At 36.4% G+C, this 21,999-nt stretch overlaps 1 protein-coding gene across 3 annotated transcripts in view; it reads left to right on the top strand.

Annotated features, from left to right (window-relative positions):
* The window catches only part of ICE2 (interactor of little elongation complex ELL subunit 2), a 56,136-nt gene extending 34,923 nt beyond the window's left edge, over window positions 1-21,213 (top strand). For all 3 annotated transcript variants that reach the window (XM_045530553.1, XM_045530535.1, XM_045530544.1), the window contains exons 13-16: window positions 10,813-10,897; window positions 12,872-12,922; window positions 15,786-16,044; window positions 20,544-21,213. In XM_045530553.1, coding sequence (XP_045386509.1) covers window positions 10,813-10,897; window positions 12,872-12,922; window positions 15,786-16,044; window positions 20,544-20,672 — 524 coding nt within the window. In that variant the 3' untranslated portion in view covers window positions 20,673-21,213. The remainder of the gene's footprint in view (window positions 1-10,812; window positions 10,898-12,871; window positions 12,923-15,785; window positions 16,045-20,543) is intronic.
* Window positions 21,214-21,999: the final 786 nt, after the last annotated feature.

The raw sequence follows: 21,999 nt of genomic DNA, 5'->3' as shown, positions 1-21,999 counted from the left end.
ATTTTTCTTGCTTATACAACAAGTTATTCACTTAATATTTTTTTCCTATTTTGGTTAATCAGTATTTGTTTTCATATTTTATGACAGTATTAGTAAGATAATTGATTCATTCTCTCTGCTTAATCCAAAAAAGAAAGTAGCTAACTGTACTACTTGGTGGTGGACTACCTCCCTCTTCACCCTTTGTACACATGCTGGAAGTTTGTTGTGGTAGTTTTTGGTCTCTAACCAGAATGTCACTGTTCCTCCAAAGATCTCACACCAACAATCTTAATGTAAGCTGCTTGAAAGCAATTGCCAGCCACATACATTTTAGGAAAGGACCAAAAAAAAGTTATCAGTGGAATTCTTTTTAAAGGACTGATAGAGAATGGTGATCATGACAAAAACATATAAGGTTTGAGTTTTTTTAATGTTTAGTTTAACACACAAAACTGCCATCAACTGTATGGATTACTTCAAAGTATTCTTAAAAGTCCTAAGTAATCATTGCCCTATGTGCTAGTTATGGTCCGTGAATCCTATCAACTTATGGGCCATTCATTTTAATGTACTGGGATGGTGTGTTTGGTTTCTGTGACAACTGGTGAAAACCATGTATTATTATTGTATGGTTGTGGTTTGTTTGGTTTTCTTTTTGTTATAGATATGTGAGGGAGGTAATATTTTAAAATGCTGTTTTAAAAGCATTATGAGTTTTGGAGTGTACTCTTTTAATTAAAAAAAAGGTGTTCAAGAAAATCACTTGGAGGGGGAGCCGAAAGATGGCGGAGTGGTGGTGACCTCCTGGATTCATGCTCCTGGAGAGGAAGGCATGGATCTCAGTCTGCCACAATGCTAAAGGATTGCTCCCCCACAAGAACAGTGGTGTGAATCCACAGAGAATCAGTGTGGGACACAGCAAGAAATGACTGAGGTGAACGGGAAATCAGATCGTGAAAATCTGGAGAGTGCAGGACGGACAATAGAGAGGGGAACGTGGGACAGCTGTACCCGCCTCACCAGCGAGTGAGGTGGGTTCAGCCCCACAGGAAAGCGGCCTGTTTCCCCACTGACCTCCATTCCCACTCAATTAGGGATCTGCCTGAAGCCGGTGCACAATCACCATGGGAGACGCGGGGCTCTGTGGAGAGGAGACAATAGCGGGAGGCATTTTGAACCCCGGAGCTCTGTGGGTGGACTGCAACCAGTGGGAGAGGGTTCATGCTAGGCTGCAGCAAAAGACACCTGGGGGACACCAAACTGTCTCCTTTACGCGGGCAGCTGGGCCCCCTCAATCCCGGCTCCTCCGGCCCCTGCTGGACCCTGAACATTCACTCATAGCGCCAGCGACCAGCGGGCGGGCAGCCGCCATTGTCGGGGTCCACAGCCTAGCCGCTGCAGAGCGATTGGGAACCCAGTGCCTCCATCCCCTAGTCTGCGGTCCCCCACTAGGAGCTCCGCCTTTGCGTGAACACTGAGTGCTTCCCCAGTTGCGTGGGAGCGGAGCGTGGACCTTGCGGACATTGGGGTGGGGCAGAACATCGCCCCCAGGAGCTACAGCAGCCGGGGCGCTGGGGAAACGCGGGCACCCCCCTCCCCCCCCCCCCCAGCCACTGGCTTTTGCGCAGAGAGAGACAGAAACCACCTCGGGAGAGGAAGAGGCAAGGAAAAAGTCGCTTTCCGTCTGCAATTAAATCAGCCCAGTGATGGGACTCTCAAACCGGTTTCGGGCCAAATTAATTCTCTGGGGCTGGACCCAACAGGAGCAGCTCCCCAGCTGAGGCAGCAAAATCCTGAACAACACATGAAGGGCTACCCCTAGTGACAGAGGAGGCAGCTTACCTGGGCTGCTGCACAGCCCAAGATCAGCGCGCACGGCGTGCCTCTGTCCAGCGTAAAGCTAGCTGAAAGAAGGGACCTAAGGATTGATCCAGATGGGAAGGCCTCAGCAAAAGAACTCTGGGAGTATAAAGAATCAAGCTGAAACCTTGCCTTCAAAGAAGATTACTAATTCTCCACCAATTGACAGAAACCAAACTCAAAATAGCAATATGTCACAGGAAGAATTTCAATCATGGATCATAAATAAGCTGAATATTATACAAGAAAAAATGGATAACCAACACAAAAATACCACAAAAAAGATCCAGGACTTGGAAGAAAAATTCACTAAAGAAATCAAAATATTGAAGAAAAATCAAACTGAACTCCTGGAAATGAAGAATTTATTCAGGGAGCTACAAAACACAGTGGAAAGTCTCAAGAGCAGGGTAGATCAAACAGAAGAAAGAATCTCAGAAATTGAAGATAACACTTTCCAATTGAATAAGTCAGTCACAGAGATGTAGCAAAGAAATAAGAGTGAAGACCAGAGTCTACAAGAAATGTAGGATTATGTGAAGAAGCCTAACATGAGAGTTATTGGCATTCCTGAGGGTGAAGAAGACAATAAGCAAGGGTTGGATAAGCTATTTGAAGATATAATTGAGGAAAATTTCCTAGGCTTTGCCAAAATTCTAGATATACAGGTTCAAGAAGCTCAAAAAACCCCTGGGAGATTCATACCAAATAGGAAGACACCACGTCATGCACTTATCAGACTGACCAAAATTTCCACTATAGAGGCCATTCTACGAGCTGTTAGGAGAAAGAAGCAAGCTACATACAAAGGAAAATCCATCCGAATTATGCCAGATTTCTCAACTGAAACCTTACAAGCAAGAAGAGACCTGGGACCCCATTCTCACTCTTCTGAAACAAAATAATGCCCAGCCTAGAATCTTATACTCAGCTAAGCTCAGCTTTACATATGAAGGTGAAATTAAGACATTCTCAGATAAACAAAAACTCAGAGAATTCACCAAGACAAGACCAGCTCTCCAAGAAGTACTCAAAACAGGGCTACACATGGACCAGCAAAAGAAAGACCCACAAATATAAAACTACTCAAGAGAAGATAAAAACTCAGTTATCACAGTGGCTCAAGTGAGAAAACAGAATAATAAAATTCAAGCCAACATGAGGAACAGAAATCAGTCTCACTTATCAATCCTCTCATTAAATGTGAATGGATTGAATTCCCCACTCAAGAGACATAGACTGGCCCAATGGTTAAAAAAATACAAGCCAAGTATCTGCTGTCTTCAGGAAACTCATCTAACTTGCAAGGATGCATTTAGACTGAAAATAAAAGGGTGGAAATCGATATTTCAAGCAAATGAAAGCCAAAAGAGAGCTGGCGTGGCGGTTTTAATCTCCGATAACTTAGTTTTTAAATCAATAAAAGTAATGAAAGACAAAGATGGTTACTATATACTGGTGAAAGGTACAATTCAACAAGAAGACATAACTATACTTAATGTATATGCACCCAACTTAGGTGCACTCAGATTCATAAAGCAAACCCTACTTGATTTGAACAAAATGATAGATAACGGCACGTTGATAGTTGGAGACTTTAACACGCTGCTGTTAAAGGTCCTCCTAACAAAAAATAAACAAAGAAATAATGGACTTAAATAGAATGCTAGAACAAATGGGCCTGACTGACATCTACAGGACATTCTACCCAAAATCCACTGAATATACTTTCTTCTCATCAGCCCATGGGACATTCTCCAGGATTGACCATATCCTAGGACATAAAGCATGTCTTAAAAAATTTAAAAAAATAGAAATTATACCATGCATCTTCTCAGATCACAGCAGAATAAAAGTAATAATGAACCCTAACAGAAATTCTCATTCCTACTCAAAGTCATGGAAGCTAAACAACCTTCTCCTGAACGATTATTTTATAAATGAAGAAATCAAGACGGAAATCAAAAGATTCTTTGAATTAAACGACAATGGAGACACAAGTTATCAAAATCTGTGGGACACAGCTAAAGCAGTCCTGAGAGGAAAATTTATTTCCATAAATGCCTATATCAAAAAGACAGAAAACTTACAAATAGACAATCTAATGAATAGACTCAAAGAGCTGGAGAAGGAAGAACAGACTGACCCCAAACCCAGCAGAAGGAGAGAAATTATTAAGATCAGATCAGAACTGAATGACAAGGACAACAAACAAACCATAAGGGAGATTAGTAAAACAAAAAGTTGGTTCTTTGAAAACATAAACAAGATTCACACACCCCTGGCTAGGCTAACCAAGAGCAGAAAAGAAAAAGCTCTAATAACCTCCATCAGGAACATGAAAGGAGAAATCACGACCGATGCCACAGAGATACTTGACATCATCTATGAATTTTACAAAAATCTTTATGCACACAAATTGGAAAATGAGGAGGAAATGGACCAATTTTTAGAAACACACAGCCTTCCCAAGCTCAACCAGGAAGAAATAAAATTCCTAAATAGACCAATATCTAGATCTGAGATTGAAACAGCAATAAAAAAACCTTCCCAAAAAGAAAAGCCCTGGGCCAGATGGGTTCACACCTGAATTTTACCATACCTACAAAGAACTGGTGCCCATCCTACATAAACTATTCTCCAATATCGAGAAGGATGGAAGTCTCCCCAACACATTTTACCAAGCCAACATAATTTTAATACCAAAACCAGGAAAGGATGCAACACAAAAGAAAACTACAGACCAATATCCCTTATGAATATAGATGCAAAAATTCTCAATAAAATCCTAGCAAATCGAATCCAAGTGCTTATGAAAAAAATAATCCATCACAACCAAGTGGGCTTCATCCCAGAGATGCAGGGATGGTTTAACATACACAAATCTATAAATGTAATTCACCACATAAATAGAAGCAAAAATAAAGATCATATGATCCTCTCAATAGATGCAGAAAAAGCATTTGACAAAATTCAACACCCTTTTATGATAAGAACACTTAACAAAATAGGCATAGATGGGGCCTATCTAGAAATGATACAAGCCATATATGACAAACTCACAGCCACCATCATACTAAATGGGGAAAAATTGAAAGCATTCCCACTTCGAACTGGAACCAGACAAGGCTGCCCACTGTCCCCATTACTTTTCAACGTAGTATTGGAAGTCCTTGTGAGAGCTATCAGGCAAGAGAACAGAATCAAGGGAGTCCAGATAGGGAAAGAAGAGATCAAACTCTCACTCTTTGCTGATGATATGATGTTATATCTAGAAAACCCCAAGGATTCAACCAAGAGACTCCTGGAATTGATCAATGAATTCAGTAAAGTCTCGGGATACAAAATCAATACACACAAATCAGAGGCATTCATATATGCCAATAACAGTCAAACAGAGAACCAAATTAAGGACTCAATACCCTTCAAAATAGCAACAAAGAAAATAAAATACCTAGGAATATATTTAACTAAAGAGGTAAAGGACCTCTATAGGGAGAACTACGAAACACTGAGGAAGGAAATCGTAGAACATGTAAATAGGTGGAAAACCATACCATGCTCGTGGATCAGAAGAATCAACATTGTTAAAATGACTATACTGCCCAAAGTTATCTACAGATTCAATGCAATCCCTATTAAATTACCAACATCATTTTTCACAGATATGGAAAGAATAATTTTACGCTTTGTGTGGAACCAGAGAAGACCCCGCTTAGCAAAAGCAATTTTAAGCAACAAAAACAAAATGGGAGGTATTAATTTGCCAGACTTCGAACTATACTACAAACCTGTGATTATTAAAATTGCTTGGTATTGGCACAAGTGCAGGGACACAGACCAATGGAACAGAACAGAAAATCCAAATATAAAACCATCCTCATATAGCCATCTAATCTTTGACAAAGCAGACAAAAACATACTCTGGGGAAAAGATTCCTTATTTAATAAATGATGCTGGGAAAACTGGATAGCCACATGTAGAAGACTAAAACAGGACCCACAGCTTTCACCTTTCACGAAAATCAAATCACTGTGGGTAACAGACTTAAATCTTAGGTGGGAAACTATTAGAATTCTAGAAGAAAATGTAGGAAAGACTCTTGCAGACATTGGTCTAGGCAAAGAATTTACGAAGAAAACCCCTAAGGCAATCACAGCAACAACAAAAATAAAAGATTGGGACCTGATTAAATTAAAAAGGTTCTGCACAGCCAAAGAAACAGTCACGAAAATAAACAGACTACAGAATGGGAAAAAATTTTCGCATACTACACATCAGATAAAGGACTGATAATAAGAATCTATTTAGAACTCAGGAAAATCAGCAAGAAAAAAAATCAAACAACCCTATCAAAAAGTGGGCAAAGGACATGAATAGAAATTTTTCAAAAGAAGATATAAGAATGGCCAACAAACATATGAAAAAATGCTCAACATCCCTAATCATCAGGGAAATGCAAATCAAAACCACAATGAAATATCACTTAACTCCCGTGAGAATGGCCTTTATCAAAAAGTCCCAAAACAACACATGTTGGCGTGGATGCGGAGAGACAGGAACACTCATACACTGCTGGTGGGACTGCAAACTAGTGCAACCCCTGTGGAAAGCATTATGGAGATACCTTAAACAGATTCAAGTAGACCTACCATTCGATCCAGCAATCCCATTATTGGGCATCTACCCAGAAGAACAAAAGACATTCTATAACAAAGACATCTGTACCCAAATGTTTATAGCAGCACAATTCACAATCGCAAAGATGTGGAAACAACTCAAATGCCCATCAATCCACGAATGGATTAGTAAACTGTGGTATATGAATACCATGGAGTATTACTCAGCTATAAGAAATAATGGTGATACGACATCTCTTTGGTTCTCCTGGAGAGAATTGGAACCCATTATATTAAGTGAAGTATCCAAAGAATGGACAAACAAGCATCACATGTACTCACCAGAAAATTGGTTTCCCTGATCATCACCTAAATGCACATCGGGGAAGGATACCAATTGGATATCAGACTGAGATGGGGGGGGAGGGGCTTAGTGTATGCCTACATGATGAGTGCATTGCGCACCGTCTGGGGAATGGTCATGCTTGAAGGTACTGACTTGGGGAGGTGGGGGGTGGGGGGAGGGGGTGGAGGTATGACTACATGGTGAGCGCCAGGCACACTGTCTGGAGAATGGACACACTTGAGGCTCTGACTCAAGGGGATGGGCGGGACATGGACAATGTATATAACCTGAACTTATGTACCCCCATGATGAGCTGAAATAAAAAAAAAAAAGAAAGAAAATCACTTGAAGGGCTTGTTAAAGTGGAGATTGCTGGCCCAAGCCTAGACTGTCTAATTCAGTAGGTCTGGATTAGGACCTAAGACTTTGTATTTCTTACATGTTCTCAGGCAATGCTGATGTTGCTAGTCCATAGGGCCACACTTTGAGAACCACTTCTATAGCTCATAGTCTCCTTTTCAGGTAGAATGAACACACTTGTTTTCTTTTTTGTTTGCTTTGCTTTCCTGTAAACATGTCCCCCTTCTTCCTTAGATTGTAGTACTCTTTTTATCTTCTTGCCCCACAAAAATATTAAGATTTACTCCTTTAAGAATATTTCCTGAATAGTATCATCACAACTTCTGTATCCAGCCTCCAAATCCTATAATATATATCAATTCTATTATATATAGTTGACATACAGACAGTTCTCACTTTGCGCAGTTCTGGTAAGCACAGATTTTAGTTATTATATTATATTAATATTAACTTTATCTAAATAAAGTTTAAAGTTGAGTAATTACATAAAGTACAAATTTCCCTGGTGACTCCTCAGTTCACAAATCACTGCATAAATAACAAAGGCACAACACAGTCAGTGACCAGTCATGTCACTTCTTTCAAAATCTGTTTGTGATTGGTCACCATGCACCTGTTACCGAGTTCATGCACAGAAAGCAAAGTGTTCAATTGTATTGCCCCCATGTCTCTCAGTGATAAACCCCTGTGACATTTTACCAAAACGGATAATTAAAAGAGAGAATTGGCCAAGAAATATTAAAGTAAAGAAACAAAAAGTGATATGACTTCAAGTGAAATTTGAATCAAACATAAATGGAATTACAGAAGAAATAGCAGACAGGGGGAATGTTGACACTGCTGCTGTTGAAGAGACTCTAGATTTGCTGCCAGACAAACTTAGTGAAGGTGAACTGCATGACATAAATGAGGAAAGTGGTTGTGACATAAAGGATGAAGAAGTGACACTGGCATAAGATTTTACATTGAAAGAACTCCTGAAGATATTTCATGACATTGAAAGCACAAAGGATGCAATGTTGGAAGCTGATTCTAACTTAGGAGTATGACAGTTCACAGCATAGAAAAGATGCTTACTTTCTACCTAAGTTGTATAAAAAGGCAACAAGCACTGTTCAAACCAGTCTAGAAATAAAACACTTTAATTCTCAATGTTTTTAATGTTTTGAATTACAGTGTACTAAATAAAATTTTACTACTATTTTTTTCATTTCTATATCTATACATTTATAATTGATGGAGAATTTATGTTTTTTTTTTTTTATTTCAGCTCATCATGGGGGTACATAAGTTCAGGTCATATACATTGTCCATGTCCCGCCCATCCCCCCGAGTCAGAGTCCCAAGCGCGTCCATTCTCATTCTCCAGACAGTGCACCTGGCACTCATCATGTAGTCATACCTCCATCCCCTCCCCGCCCCCCCCACCTCCCCGAGTCTGCACCTTCAAGCATGACCATTCCCCAGAGGGTGTGCAATGCACTCATCATGTAGGCATACACCCATCCCCTCCCCCCCACCCCCCGAGAATTTATGTTTTGACAAAAAATTTAAAGATAATGAAACAATTGTAATTTTTCCGATTGATTATTAAAATTGCTTGCAGTGTTTCAGCTTGTATGATTATTTTTATGGTCCCACACTGCATGCAAAGCAAGAACTGCCTGTACATATATAAATGTATTTATGCATGTATATGTATTTATCCATGTATGTATGAATGAATGCATGTATATAAAAGTTGCATTTGTGTTATATGAAGGTTTTATTTATACTATATAAACCAGTGTTTTCCAACCTTGACACACATAAAAACATTTGTACAGCACACTGTGGTATACAAAAGAGATTGCTCATGGCTGAAGGGCAATGGCCAGGAAGTTTTTGCCATCCCACGCATTGCTTAGCTGCCCCAAGGGCGGAAGAGATTAATCTCACTCTTTTTAAAATAATTAATCAATTAATTTTTTATTTCAAAGTATTAAGGGGGTACAAATGTTTTTGGTTACATGGATTGCTTCTGTAATGCTTGAGTCGTGGCTGTAAGTGTGCTCATTGCCCAAATAGTGTTCACTGTACCTGTTACGTAGGTTTCGCCCATCCCCTCCTCTCCCTGCCCTGCTTTATTTCCACTGAGTTTTACTTTCCTCTGTGCAGATATGTGCTGCTCATCGGTTAGTTCCAATTTAATGGGAAGTACATGTGATGTTTGTTTTTCCAGAGATGAATCTCTTAAGCACAAATATAATTCATTTGAGGCCCACAGGTTAGAAAGCTCCAATGATGAGAGAGTTGTGAACTCCTTGAGGATATAGAACCTCATCGCACATAGTATGGTATTCTCTGTGTAGTTATTTTTGGCAGACCATATTTGACATATACTATAATACATACTTTTTGTTTCTTTAAAAAAAGTAAGAACTATTAGTGAGTCTCTTCAAAGGCATATTTAGTAAATTTCTAAAAGTATTTTGTTGTGCTTAATATTCTCTTTCTATGGTTATTAAACCATTAACATATGTCTTTGTTATTAGAAATGTCATTGTATAATGAATGATATAGATAATGAGTTGCAGAGGTGAAACTAAAACTTGGCATAAGAAATAACAGGTAGGTGTGAGAACAAATAGAAGGAAAGCATCTGGTAAAAATGTTAATTCTTTGAGCATAAAGCAAATGGGATGAAAAGGGGCTAGATATGAAAATGAGATATTAAATTATGTGCATTTTTATTGCCCCAGTGATTGACATCAACTTTCCAGGTAATTTGTTTTGATAACTAATATAGGGAGTTAAAAACAAAAAAACAAAAATGGAATTATTTTCAGCATTGCAGAGTGTTACACTCTCATCATGCTCATTGATGTTTCTAACTATGGTACAATGACATGGTTTTTGTGTTTAACCCAGGACTGTCTTTTATATCGCTCTTCCCTGGTACATTTCAGGGCCTTGGTGTTGTCTCAACCTATTTTGTTTTAGAAAGTACACGTTACTTTTTTATTAATAAAATAGCATCATCTTGAGAATTTGCAGTTTTGTTTTTTGAAATTCTAGATTCATGTCATGTTTGTAAGAAAGTAAGACTCTGAGCAGACTGCTTTGATTTTTTTTTTTTAACCATGGGAAATCTTACAGTGTACTTTAATTAAAAAATAATAAGCCAGATTTTTATAATCTAATTTTTATCTTAAGAACCAAATGTGTCTTAGAGATGTATTGAACAGGCCCAGACTTTAAATTTGACTTTATCTGCTTGCTTTGAATTTGGTACACATATCTCTACAAAAAACTCTATAAAAATGTAACTTTAATAGGAATTAGAAGCACCCATATTTTAACAATTGCATTCAAAAATTGTAGGCTTTGAAATGATTTTGTGTATATGGACATGTGTAAACTTTTCTACATTCTACATAATTTTAGAATGAATACATATTTCTTTCATAATCTGAATTTTTATGTCATTTTAAAATGTAGCTTTACTTAATAGACTTAATAAAATATATATGCATGTAAAATTCCTTTACAGTTATTAACATTTTGTAAAAACATCTTTAAAGGATCCTGGCTAGCTTGTTGGTATTTTTATTTTCTAAATACTGCAGTTGCTTGTTCTTTTTAAGTTTGATATTTTATTTTAGGGCATATTGATGCATTTACTTCAAAGCTTTTCCTGCTAGAAGAAATTACCTCAGAAGAATTAAAAGAAAAGCTTTCAGCACTCAAGTAAGAAAGTTTACTTTGTGGTAGGAATTGAAAAACTTGTTAAAGTGATCACTCATTCTCCTTTATCTCTAAATACTGCTTAATTTATTTCTAAGACTTTTAATCCTTTTATATATTGAGGCCTTCCCAGACCCAATTTGGTTTTTTGTTTTTGTGTGTTTGTCTTTTTATTGATTATATAATAGCTGTACATATTTTGGGAGTACATGTGATATTTTATACCTGTATACAATGTGTAATTATCAAATCAGGGTAATTGGGATATCCACCACCTCAAACATTAACATTTGTGTCGAGAACATTACAGTTCTTCTCTTCTAGCTATTTTGAAATATACAATCAATTATTGCTAACTGTAATTTCCCTACTGTACTAGCAAATACTAGAACTTTTTCCTTCTATCTATTGTTGTACCCCTTCACCAACTTCTGTTTACTCCCTCTTTCCTTCCTAGCCTCTGGTAACCACTATTCTACTCTCTGCCTCTAAGAAATCCACTTTTTTTGGCCCCCCTCATATGAGAACGTGTGATATTTTTCTGTTGTGCCTGGCTTAGTTCACTTAACATAATGATCTCCAGTTCAATCCTTGATGCTACAAATAACCAGATTTCATTCTTTTTTATGACTGAATAATATTCCATTGTGAGTATATGTGTGTGTGTGTGTATACATATATACACACATATACATACATACCACATTTTCTTTATCTTTTTGTCCCTTGAGGAAGCCTGGACCCAATTTGTGATCCATCCATATTAATTGTCTCCATCTCCAAATTATGCATAATGCCAATAGTGCCAATCTTTCTAGTTAGTACAAAGGAGGCTAGAGCCAGAGAGTGGCTACTGTCTTAAAGTACACGGGAAGCAAGCATTTTACCCCTTTATGGGGAAGGGAAGGGATAGAACAATCCCAGAATCTTAGTTCTCAAGATTGTATACACTGATTGGACATTCCTGACTTCTCAAAGTTTGCCCTTCTACCCAGCATTATATTATACAACAGACTGAAGTGAATTTATTGTACTCAGAACAGAAGTGCCTAAATGCAAAGGAAAATAACTTAGGAATATTATCTCATTTGCATCTCACAACTTCCAAGGAAAGGCTTATAGTAGTATCATCTCCATTTTATACATAAGGAAACTGGGACTTAGAGTGATGTGCTGCAGAGCACAGGGCTGAGCTGGTGACAGCTTTGGTAGTTAATATGTTTGACCACTTAGGATGAGAAGTGATCCTAACTTGTACTAGCTGCACAGTTCTAGCTTTCAGGCTTGACATAGGTTTTTAAGAATTCCAGATTCAAATTTGAACCCTCTGCTTGTACTTACATACATCTACTTCTATTACAAGCATTGCTTCTCTTGAGCAGTAACTTTTCTCATGTGAATAGAAAAGCATTTTCATATCCTATTCGCCATCTGTCTCACCTTTCCCAGTGAAAACCATGTTTTAAAAAAATAAGTAAGGAATGAGTTTAGGTCTAGAAGAGATACTAAAGAAATTTTTAGAAAAGTATCTTATATTTCATTTCCTTTTTGCTATCCTGTCCCCAATCAGTGGCTTCTCTGTCATCATGTATATAAAGTATTGGTCAGTTTCTTTGGAATCTAATTTATCACCATCTCTAAAAGGCAAACTCTTCTGCAGATCAGTACTACTAAAGACTTCTGAACATTTTTTAAAGTGTATGATTTGAATATACAGTAGTGATCTCTTTACAACTGCTCTGACTCACACAAAGCCAAATACCTTATGCTAATGAAGGGAAATCAGGAAATGGCAAGAATTTAAGTAAATATTATAATTTAATCCAAATAGAAATGAGTTTCAGTATTCTTTGTTTTACGTTATATCATCTGCTGTTTTCTTTTGTTATTGAGGGCATTTCTCTTCCTGAGGAACCATGATTGTTAAATGTAAGTTTTTTATGCTTTAATTTGATATGAATTTCTTCTGTTTAATAGGATTTCAAGTTTATTTAACATCCTCCAACACATTCTAAAGAAATTAAGTAGGTAAGTATTTTTTGGACATTTGCATTGGTATGTCTGATTTTCTTAGATGAAACTAACCTAGAAGTACAAAAATTATTGTGTCAAAGTTGAAATTGTAAAAATATAAATTTAAAAAATAATATGATAGTATCTGGCTTTAATGAGTTTGCAAGTAGATTTTCCTATAAGGCTATTATATTACTTTCCTAATGCCACTATAGCAAATTACTTCTTAACTTAGTGGCTTAACACAACAAAATTTATTCTCTTTATAGTTCTGGAGGTCAGAAATCCAAAAATCTCACTGGGCTAAAGTCAAGATGTCAGCAGGGCTTGTGAGACTCTGACGAGAGAATCATTTTCTTGCCTTTTTCAGTTTCTGGTGAACACTTGTATTCTTCAACTTGTGGCCCCTTCCTCCATCTTCAAACCACATCACTCAAGTCTCTGCATCCACATCACATTGCCTTCTCTTTTGTAGTAGTGTCTTCTACTTCCCTTTTATGATGAACCTTGTGATTACATTAGGCCTACCCACATAATCCAGTATAATCTCCTCATCTTAAAATTGTTGATTGAATCACACCTGTAAAGTTATTAAATATAACATATTCCCAAGTTCTGGATGTTAGGATGTGGATGTTATGGGGACCATTATTCAGACTACCATAGCTATATTGTTTTCATTTTCAGGATAAGGAAACATAGAGCTAGTGATCAAAATCATTGGTTCCATGACAAATCTTGGAATATGGATTCTCCATCTGATCATTTATCAAACTCTTTTGTTATATGAACTTTTACATTTCTTCTGTTATACTCTTACTAAAAGATAAATTTGAAAATAATTTAAGAGTCTGAACTCTGAGTCAAAATCTCAGAGTTCTAGTTCTAACTCCATTTATTATGCAGCTAGGATATGTCAGTATCCTTATTTGTAAAATGATGATGTCAAGTGCAGTAATGTGCTAGGTACTTTTCAGTGATTCTATGACAGGATTTTTATTTTATATGTTCTGTTCTTCATGTGAAACACAATGCTTATACATGAAATTTGCCAGATGCTTTTTGAAATTTTATTAGCAGCATTAAGTTTCTGTATTAGTTTTCTATTGTAGCTGTAATGAATTACTACAAAATTTGTGTTGTAAAATAACACAAATTTATTTTCTTGGAGTTCTGTAAGTCAGAGGTCTAACAGGGCTCACTGGGTTAAAATCAAGCCATCACCAGGGCTGCATTCCTTTCTGTAGGCTTGGGAAGGATCTGTTTCCTTGCCTTTTGTAGCTTCTGGAGGCCACCCGCATTCCTTGGCTTGTAGCTCTCTCCCTCCATCTTCAAAGTTACAAAGGCAAGTTGAGTCTTCCTCAAATCCCATCACTCTGACCTCTTGTACAATTATTAATACATCTCCCTCCGAGTCTCTTCTGCTTCCCTCTTCCACATTGAAGGGCTCTTGTGATTACATTGGGTAATCCAGGAAAATCTGACCATTTAAAGTCAGCTGATTAGCAATCTTAATTCAGTCTGCTACCTTAATTCCCCTTGGCCATGCAATGTAACGTAGTCACAGGCTCCGGGGTTTGGAATATAAACATTTTTAGGAGGCTGTTATTCTGCCTGTCATAGTTTATACCTGTCTATGTACATTGCACTTGCATGGCACTTTTAAGTTACTCCTCCTTGGAGTGTCTCTCATTCTCCATGAACTAAATACATTCCTCTGTAAACCAAAGCTTGCTTCATATATGATTTTTAGTCTTTGAAATGTTATTTATTCCTACCACCAAATCAATTATTATTTATTTCTTTATGTGGAAATAAGAAAGTGATTGGGAAAAAAAAATTTCCAGAGGATAGAATAATCCTCTGGACCTCCTTTGTCAACACCTATTACTTTTCAGTTAAAAAGTTAATGAAAATGTAACTTATTAGGTTTGTAGGCAGATCTATATAGCTAAAGTATGATTAATCTTTAGTTTTAATAATATATTGTGGGAAAGAACTTATGTTCTCCTTAGCACATTTGCTCCACAAGAGTATATAATCCCAAGAAATCATAGTATATTAACCATACCCTTTTAGTTCTTTGTAATGGTACATTGAATACCTGAAAGCTTTCTATAGAGGAAGGAAAAATGTGGATTCAGTGTTTGACACAGTTGGTTATTTTGACAGTAGGGGATTGTGATTAAGGATTTGGCCTGTGCAGTTCAACTGCCTGGGTTTGTATCTAAGCCCTATATACTCTGAACTTTGGGCAAGTCACTTAGCACAAATTTATCTCCTTAATATTATGGCTTGAAAGTTTGTTGTGAGGATTTAATGAGAAAATGGATATGAAGCAGTATTACAATAGTTAGCTCATGATATTCAATACCTGTTAGCTGCTGTTATTTCTGTTATCCTCATAGCACCTCATATCATACCATGATTGTTCAATTGACTGTTCTTCCCACTTTATTTTAAACTCCTCAATGTAGTGATCTCCATTCACGTATCATTAGGTTCAAAGTAGGTGCAGTGTTGAATGAATGAAAATGCTGTAGGAAGACTTTTCAGTATAAGTGTCTGTTGTCCATGGATTAGGGAATTAGACATACTGTTTGTTTCTCATTAAATGAAAACTTACAAATTGATATATAAAAGTAAAAAGAAAATGATCAGATACTCTAAACTTTGGGATAAACATTAAAATAGCTGCCTAAAAGGCAGGAAAATAGTTTAAAAGACTTTAAAAATATTATTTGGTCATAAAAATAATTTTAGAGATGGTGTTCTATTCCCATAATTGTTCTCAGTTTTACTAATAGATCATGATTAAGAAAATGCTGTTGAATTGACAAAGTGAACCAATGAGTTGAGTTTCATTGTGTGAATTTAGCTTGCAGGAGGGTTCCTACTTGTTGTCTCATGCATCAGAAGATTCTTCACTCCTGATCTATAAGACCTCTGATGGGAAAGTTACTAGAACAGCATATAATTTGCATAAAACACATGGCGGTCTTCCTGGTGTACCTTCTAGTCTGTCAGTTCCCTGGGTCCCATTAGATCCAAGTCTCTTATTACCATATCATATCCATCATGGAAGAATACCTTGTACTTTTCCACCCAAATCGCTGGATCCTACAACACAACAAAAGGTAAGATCCTTTTTGAAATTAAGTGTTCATTATGTTGTTTCTTATTTCTCTATTTCACTGACTGTACCATATTTCAACCTAATGCTCACATTTGCCATATGAATCACAGCACCATTCTAAAAACTATATCCATAGGAAAGCTGTATGCTCTGCTGAGTTCAGTCTTTATGTCAGTGAAACTTTTTATTTTTGTAAAGTTTATAATTCAACTAAAGAAAATTCTTTTAGCTTGCCACGTAGATGCATAGGGAAGACATCCATATAGTTAAATCCCTATATTCCCATGAAAAGCAAAGTTGTATTTTTTTTTAATTTTGTTTATGTATACTGTTTCATTAGATATTTGAGGCAATTTGTAGAATACATAAAAGCATGATATTAATATAATTTAAAATTGATAAGTAGTATATGTAAAAATAAGGCCAGTATTAGTGATTAGTGAACAGAGTGCCATATTAAAAAATATAACCAAACAATTTAAGGACTAAATTGTATTTTGCTAGGTACTGTGTAACTCAGTATTTACAGAGTTACAATTAATGTTACTCTTTCTATAGAATCCTTCCCAGAAATACCAGTTGAATGACGTTTCTCTATTTGAAACTTATAAACCCATGGCTATAGATATTCTGGACCATGTCACTCATTCTTTATCTCATGTAAGAAATTCAAATTTGAATTTAATTGTAGGAAAAGTTTTTCTCTCTATAAATGAATCTGAATGTCTAGCAAACAAAAATTCAGTGTATTTTCCTTACTTGCTGCCAAAAATTTTTGAGTCAAAATTATTGTCTGAGTTCTATAATCCCAGTATTTTTGCTCCAGAGCATATATCACTTGTGTATCCTTTGGGTAGTCTGTTCTTTTTTCCTTTCTATGTTTATACTGAATTAATCTGTAACTGTCCTCGAGTCCTTTTGAGAAATAGCTGGAATACAAATGCTGAGGATTTTTCAATAATTTATAGTGAACAGGGTTGTTTATGTTTTTCAGTTCTCCACCCTAATGTTACTATTTGGGTGTATCCCTTTAGAAATGGGAACTCTTTGCACATTTTAGCTTTGGCCAAGAAAGTATAAATGTGGTTAACTAGTTGGGACAAGGGAAAGCGTAGAGAAAGTTGTTAATATTTTAAGCTCTTTTATCTACAATTTTGGTTGGGTATTTCCAGTTTAAATTAATATAAGTATTGATTTTTGTAACCTCCTAAGGAAAAAATTTTTTCAGTGACTTAAAAATAACTGAACTGTTTTTAAAGGATCTGTGTTCTTTCTAGGATAATGATTTCAATTTAGAAACTACTGATTATAGTCTCTTACCTATAACATACAATTCTGTGTGGGGCTGGCTTATTCCTTTTTAGTGGAAATGAAGAGTTTAATACCTTGGCACTGAACAACTTTAAGTGAAAGGAAAAATGTATTATGTTTGTACAAAGTGTCTCTAATAAAAGAAATGAGTAATATTCTTACACCTTCCTTATTGATATAGACCGACACTAAAATAATGTTGAGTGCTTTATGCTTTGGAAATACTTCAATGATTTGATATTTTTAATAACATGGTCCAAAATGTGATTTAGTACAATAAGAAAACAACTTAGAATCATGTTTTACTTAATGATGGGGATATATTCTGAGTGTATTTACACAAACCTAGATGGTATAGCTTACTACACACATAGGAAGGAACCTTTTGCTCTCTTAGGCTACAGACCTGTATAGCATGTGACTGTACTGAATACTATAGGCAGTTGTAACACAGTGATAAGTATTTGTATATCTAAACATAGATAAGGTGATGCATCACACCAGGACATCAATAGGTGATAGGAATTTTTCAGCTCCATTATAATCTGATTGGGACCACCTTCATACATGCAGTGCATTCTTTACCAAAACATCATTATTGCACAACTGTATTTAGAAAGGAGAAATTCCATATATTCAGGGTTTGGCCACATAAATATAAAGTTTAACAATTAAATTACATATATATCACTCAGCACTTATTGATTTATATATATCTTATATATATACACACATATTTTATAATATATATGTAAATTTTTTTTTATTTTTTAGAGACAGGTGTCACTCTGTCACCCAGGCTGGAGTGCAATGGTACGAACCTCCAACTCCCCAGCTCAAACAATCCTCCTGCCTCAGCCTCCAGAGTAGCTAGGACTAATAGGCATTGGCCACCATGCCTTGCTTTTTCTATTTTTAGTAGAGACAGAGTCTTGCTTTTTGCCCAGGTTGGTCTCAAACTCCTGGCTTCAAGTGATCCTCCCACCTCGACTTCCCAAAGTGCTGGGATTACAGACGTGAGCCACCATGGCTGGCCAATTTATATATTTTTAAAATGCTTCATGCATTCAGTATGGAACAAATATTTAGTGAGTTTATCCAGGACCAGGTTGTTGGACAGCCCAGCTTTCAGTAGACGATTAGATAACTAATATACTTGGTTTGATACAATTTTGTAAGCCTATAGAAAGTTTTAAGTGATGATCTGCTCACCTCCCCACAATCTAGCCCTCTATTTGGTAGTAATTCCCCTATCTTCCTCCCTTCCACCTACTCAGGCCATAGGAATGGGACTTTCTAGTCTCAAGCCAGGCACAGATAGGGATCTAGCCTTAGCAGCAATGGGTAAGATCAGAGAAACCAAGGAAGTAAGTCCTGTATGAAACAGAAATTATCCGCATATTTTTATTGTGTGAAACCTCATAGCACAAATGTTTTTACCTATAATATGATCTCATAGTGGTAGTCTCTAGTCCACTTGAACTCAGATCTCATTCTGGTATACTGCCTTTGGCACTAACCCTGAGAGATATCTGCATCTGCCTCCCTACTACATCAAACAGAGGTCATATTGAAGGGTCCCATTAGCTTCCTGTGCTACTCTTGACTTCCCCTTCCAATCTTTTTGCCGTAGTTCTATACTTATCCCTTTTCTCCTTCTACAACTCCTGTGATAAGCATTCATTTTGCATGTACACTCACGCACACACACAATCTTGAAAGAGAAGTTTTCAAAATGCTTGTTTTTCTCAAAGAATACTAGATACAATTAGTGTGGTCGCTAATGTGGAAATGCCAGCTGAGTTGGAGTGGTATATAGATAATCTAAAAATCACAGTACTTTTCTAATGAGTATGTTACAAAATAGGAAATGCCAGCTGAGTTGGAGTGGTATATAGATAATCTAAAAATCGCAGTACTTTTCTAATGAGTATGTTACAAAAGTTCACCAGATTCATGAGGTAGACTCAGATCCCTGCTCAAGTTTGTCCTTTTTAGTCATGTAATTGTAAACCAAAAAGTGCTCTTTTGAGGAGACAGTAGATATTAGGTCAGGAAAACAGGAGTCTGATCCTTTCTTAGTGAGCTAGTAGCCCCTTAGAGCAATGCCAGTACTATTTCTCTTGGGGTAGGAATATGAGACAGTGTTTTTGGAGTTACAGTATGGAATTCACTGGACAGGATATGAAGAAACAGAAAGAGTGCAAGCTGGCTAGGGGAAATAGAGGCAGATGGGGACGGGTTCTGTGGAAATGTTTTTAAGCTATACAGCTTTGGTCCTTCTCTGTGAGGTCTGGCTTTCTCTGTTACCCTTTTAAAAAATTATATGCTCTCTCAGTGGCCAAGGAGGTGACAGCATTTCCAGATCTCATCTGTAATAGTACTACAATTAGCGAGGGATTGTGTCCTAAGAGCAGAACACTTCTCTTCCCTGGACTGTGTGAGCTGAGTGAGGGTGAGGAAGGGTAGTCATGAAGGTGGAACCAGGACCACAACAGTTCTCCCCATCCCCCCAACCCCCTTCTTCCCCTTTTCTCATCCTCTGTATTCCCCTTCTGTTTTTTTCCTTCCCCCTTTCTTTCTTTCTTGCTCCTCTGTGTTACCCCTTCAGTTTTTCCTTTCTACTTGGATTCTTCTGGCTTTTCCCTTCCTTTCTTTCTTTGACATTTATTCTTTTTTCTTCTTTTCATTTTCTCTTCATTTTCTTTCCTTAATCTTCCTTACCTTCCTTATTGTCTTTCTTTTTTCTCTATATAATTTCTCCTCCCTCTTTACCACCTCTGACCCTCTCCTTGTATTTCCTTTTGCTCCATTCCAATTTCTAATTCTTCCTTTTTCTTGCCCTTCAGCTTAGTTATTACAAACACAGTGCTCAAAAGGCCTGTCCTTCCCTGTTTCCTAATTTAACATTTCAGCCTCTTCTGAGCATAATAGAGAGTGGTTTCCCCATTCACTTCTCTCCATGTACCCTGATCTATCCCCTGCTCTGATTGCTGTTTTTTAACATTTAGTACTTTAAAACTGTGTCAGATTAAAACTTGTTTAGAAACAGCCAAGTAGCTGGAGATTAAAAATATATAAGGGATCATTCCTAAGGTGATTAGTACATGTATAAATAATACAGAGTTGACTTTATGTTGATATGTTGTAACTACATTAAGCTAGTGTGTTCTTTGCTTCATGTCTTAGGTTGGTGGAACAAGAATGCCTACACACAGCCACAGGAATCCAGTTTCCATGGAAACCAAAGGCAGTTGCTTGCCTGCTCAGCAAGTTGAAAATGAAGGAGTGGCTTCAAATAAAAGAAAACTAACTTAAGAACTGTACCATGGAAAATGAAATTTCAGAAAAGCGAATTATAGCAATGTTTAATTTAGAAAAGTTTGAGGGGAAATATGCTTAAAAGATCAGTAAGCAAGAGGAACATTTTTCCTGTAGTATCCTCATGAGTTCTTAGAGTGCCTTGAAAAAAGTATGTTGGCCATGTGAAGTATGTTTCAATGAAGTGGAATGTTACGCTCTTCACCCTTAAAGTTTTAGGAGAATCTAATCTAGACGTTTTAACATTATCATAATAGGGAAATATATTAAGAAGAAATGTATTTTTACATTAGACCGTTTCCAAAAATTGTAAAGATAAATAATTTGTTTTTTTTCAGGAACAACACTTATTATTCATGTTAATAATTTGAGTTATATATTGCCAGTCTGTTGAGACTAGCTCAAAAGATTAAATATTACCGTTGTCAGATATGATTATGAGCATTACAAACCTTGTTTCTGACTCATTTTAACAGTTTTTACATACTACTTTAAACTGATGATTCTTGCAGGTTAATAAAGTTAATACCTTTAAAAACTTGGTGAAATTCCATCGCAGAAGCCAAAAATAAAAAACTCCCTGCCTATGAAAAGTTACAAGTTATCATTTTCTTGTTGGGTAACTATCAGTTTGTTTTTAAAAAAGTTTGTAGTATAACAGGTTTTGTGACTAATGCTTCTATCTCTTGGTACAGATTCAGGCTGAGTGTTGAAATATACCACTAAAAGCAGAGATGAATATATTTTCCAGAAAAAAAATTTATTGTTCAAACGACAAGGTTAATGTGTTAAAGCATAAGCTGTTTTTTCCTCATTTATACTGATTAATTTAAATTTTCCAGGACCACAGATGAATTCAGAAAAGGGCATAATCAGCTGATGTTACTTTAGTAAATTTGTACTTAAGAAGGAACAGACTTTAATTTTTAGAACCCCGTTCTGTAAGGTACACTAAAATTTTCAGAAATAATGTGTGTCTTTTGTAAAATATAAGTTTTGTGATTCTAGGCAATATTTGCTTTGTTTTTGAGATTTTTTTATGTATTCTATGTTAATATAAGAAATTAAGCCTAAAAATCTCAAATATTATAAGTAACTGTTGAAAATGTTTATCTTCTGCTACCAAGTTTTGTTTTGTTTTGATTTTTGGGGTTGGTTATAGGATATTTTTAAAATTATTTAACAAGTAATTATTAGTAAAAAATAGTTTTATGTATCCTAATGTATCATTTCCTTATCCTGTCATTCCCTTTTTTAAAACACTGAGCTTTTTTTTTTTAAAGTCACATAGCCTAGAAATGTTTTAGTTGTGACTCAATTGGCA

Source organism: Lemur catta, chromosome 1 (genome assembly GCF_020740605.2).
Source record: "Lemur catta isolate mLemCat1 chromosome 1, mLemCat1.pri, whole genome shotgun sequence".
NCBI lineage: Eukaryota > Metazoa > Chordata > Mammalia > Primates > Lemuridae > Lemur > Lemur catta.
The sequence above is the reverse complement of the archived record's forward strand: the minus strand, read 5'-3'. Positions and strand labels throughout refer to the sequence as shown.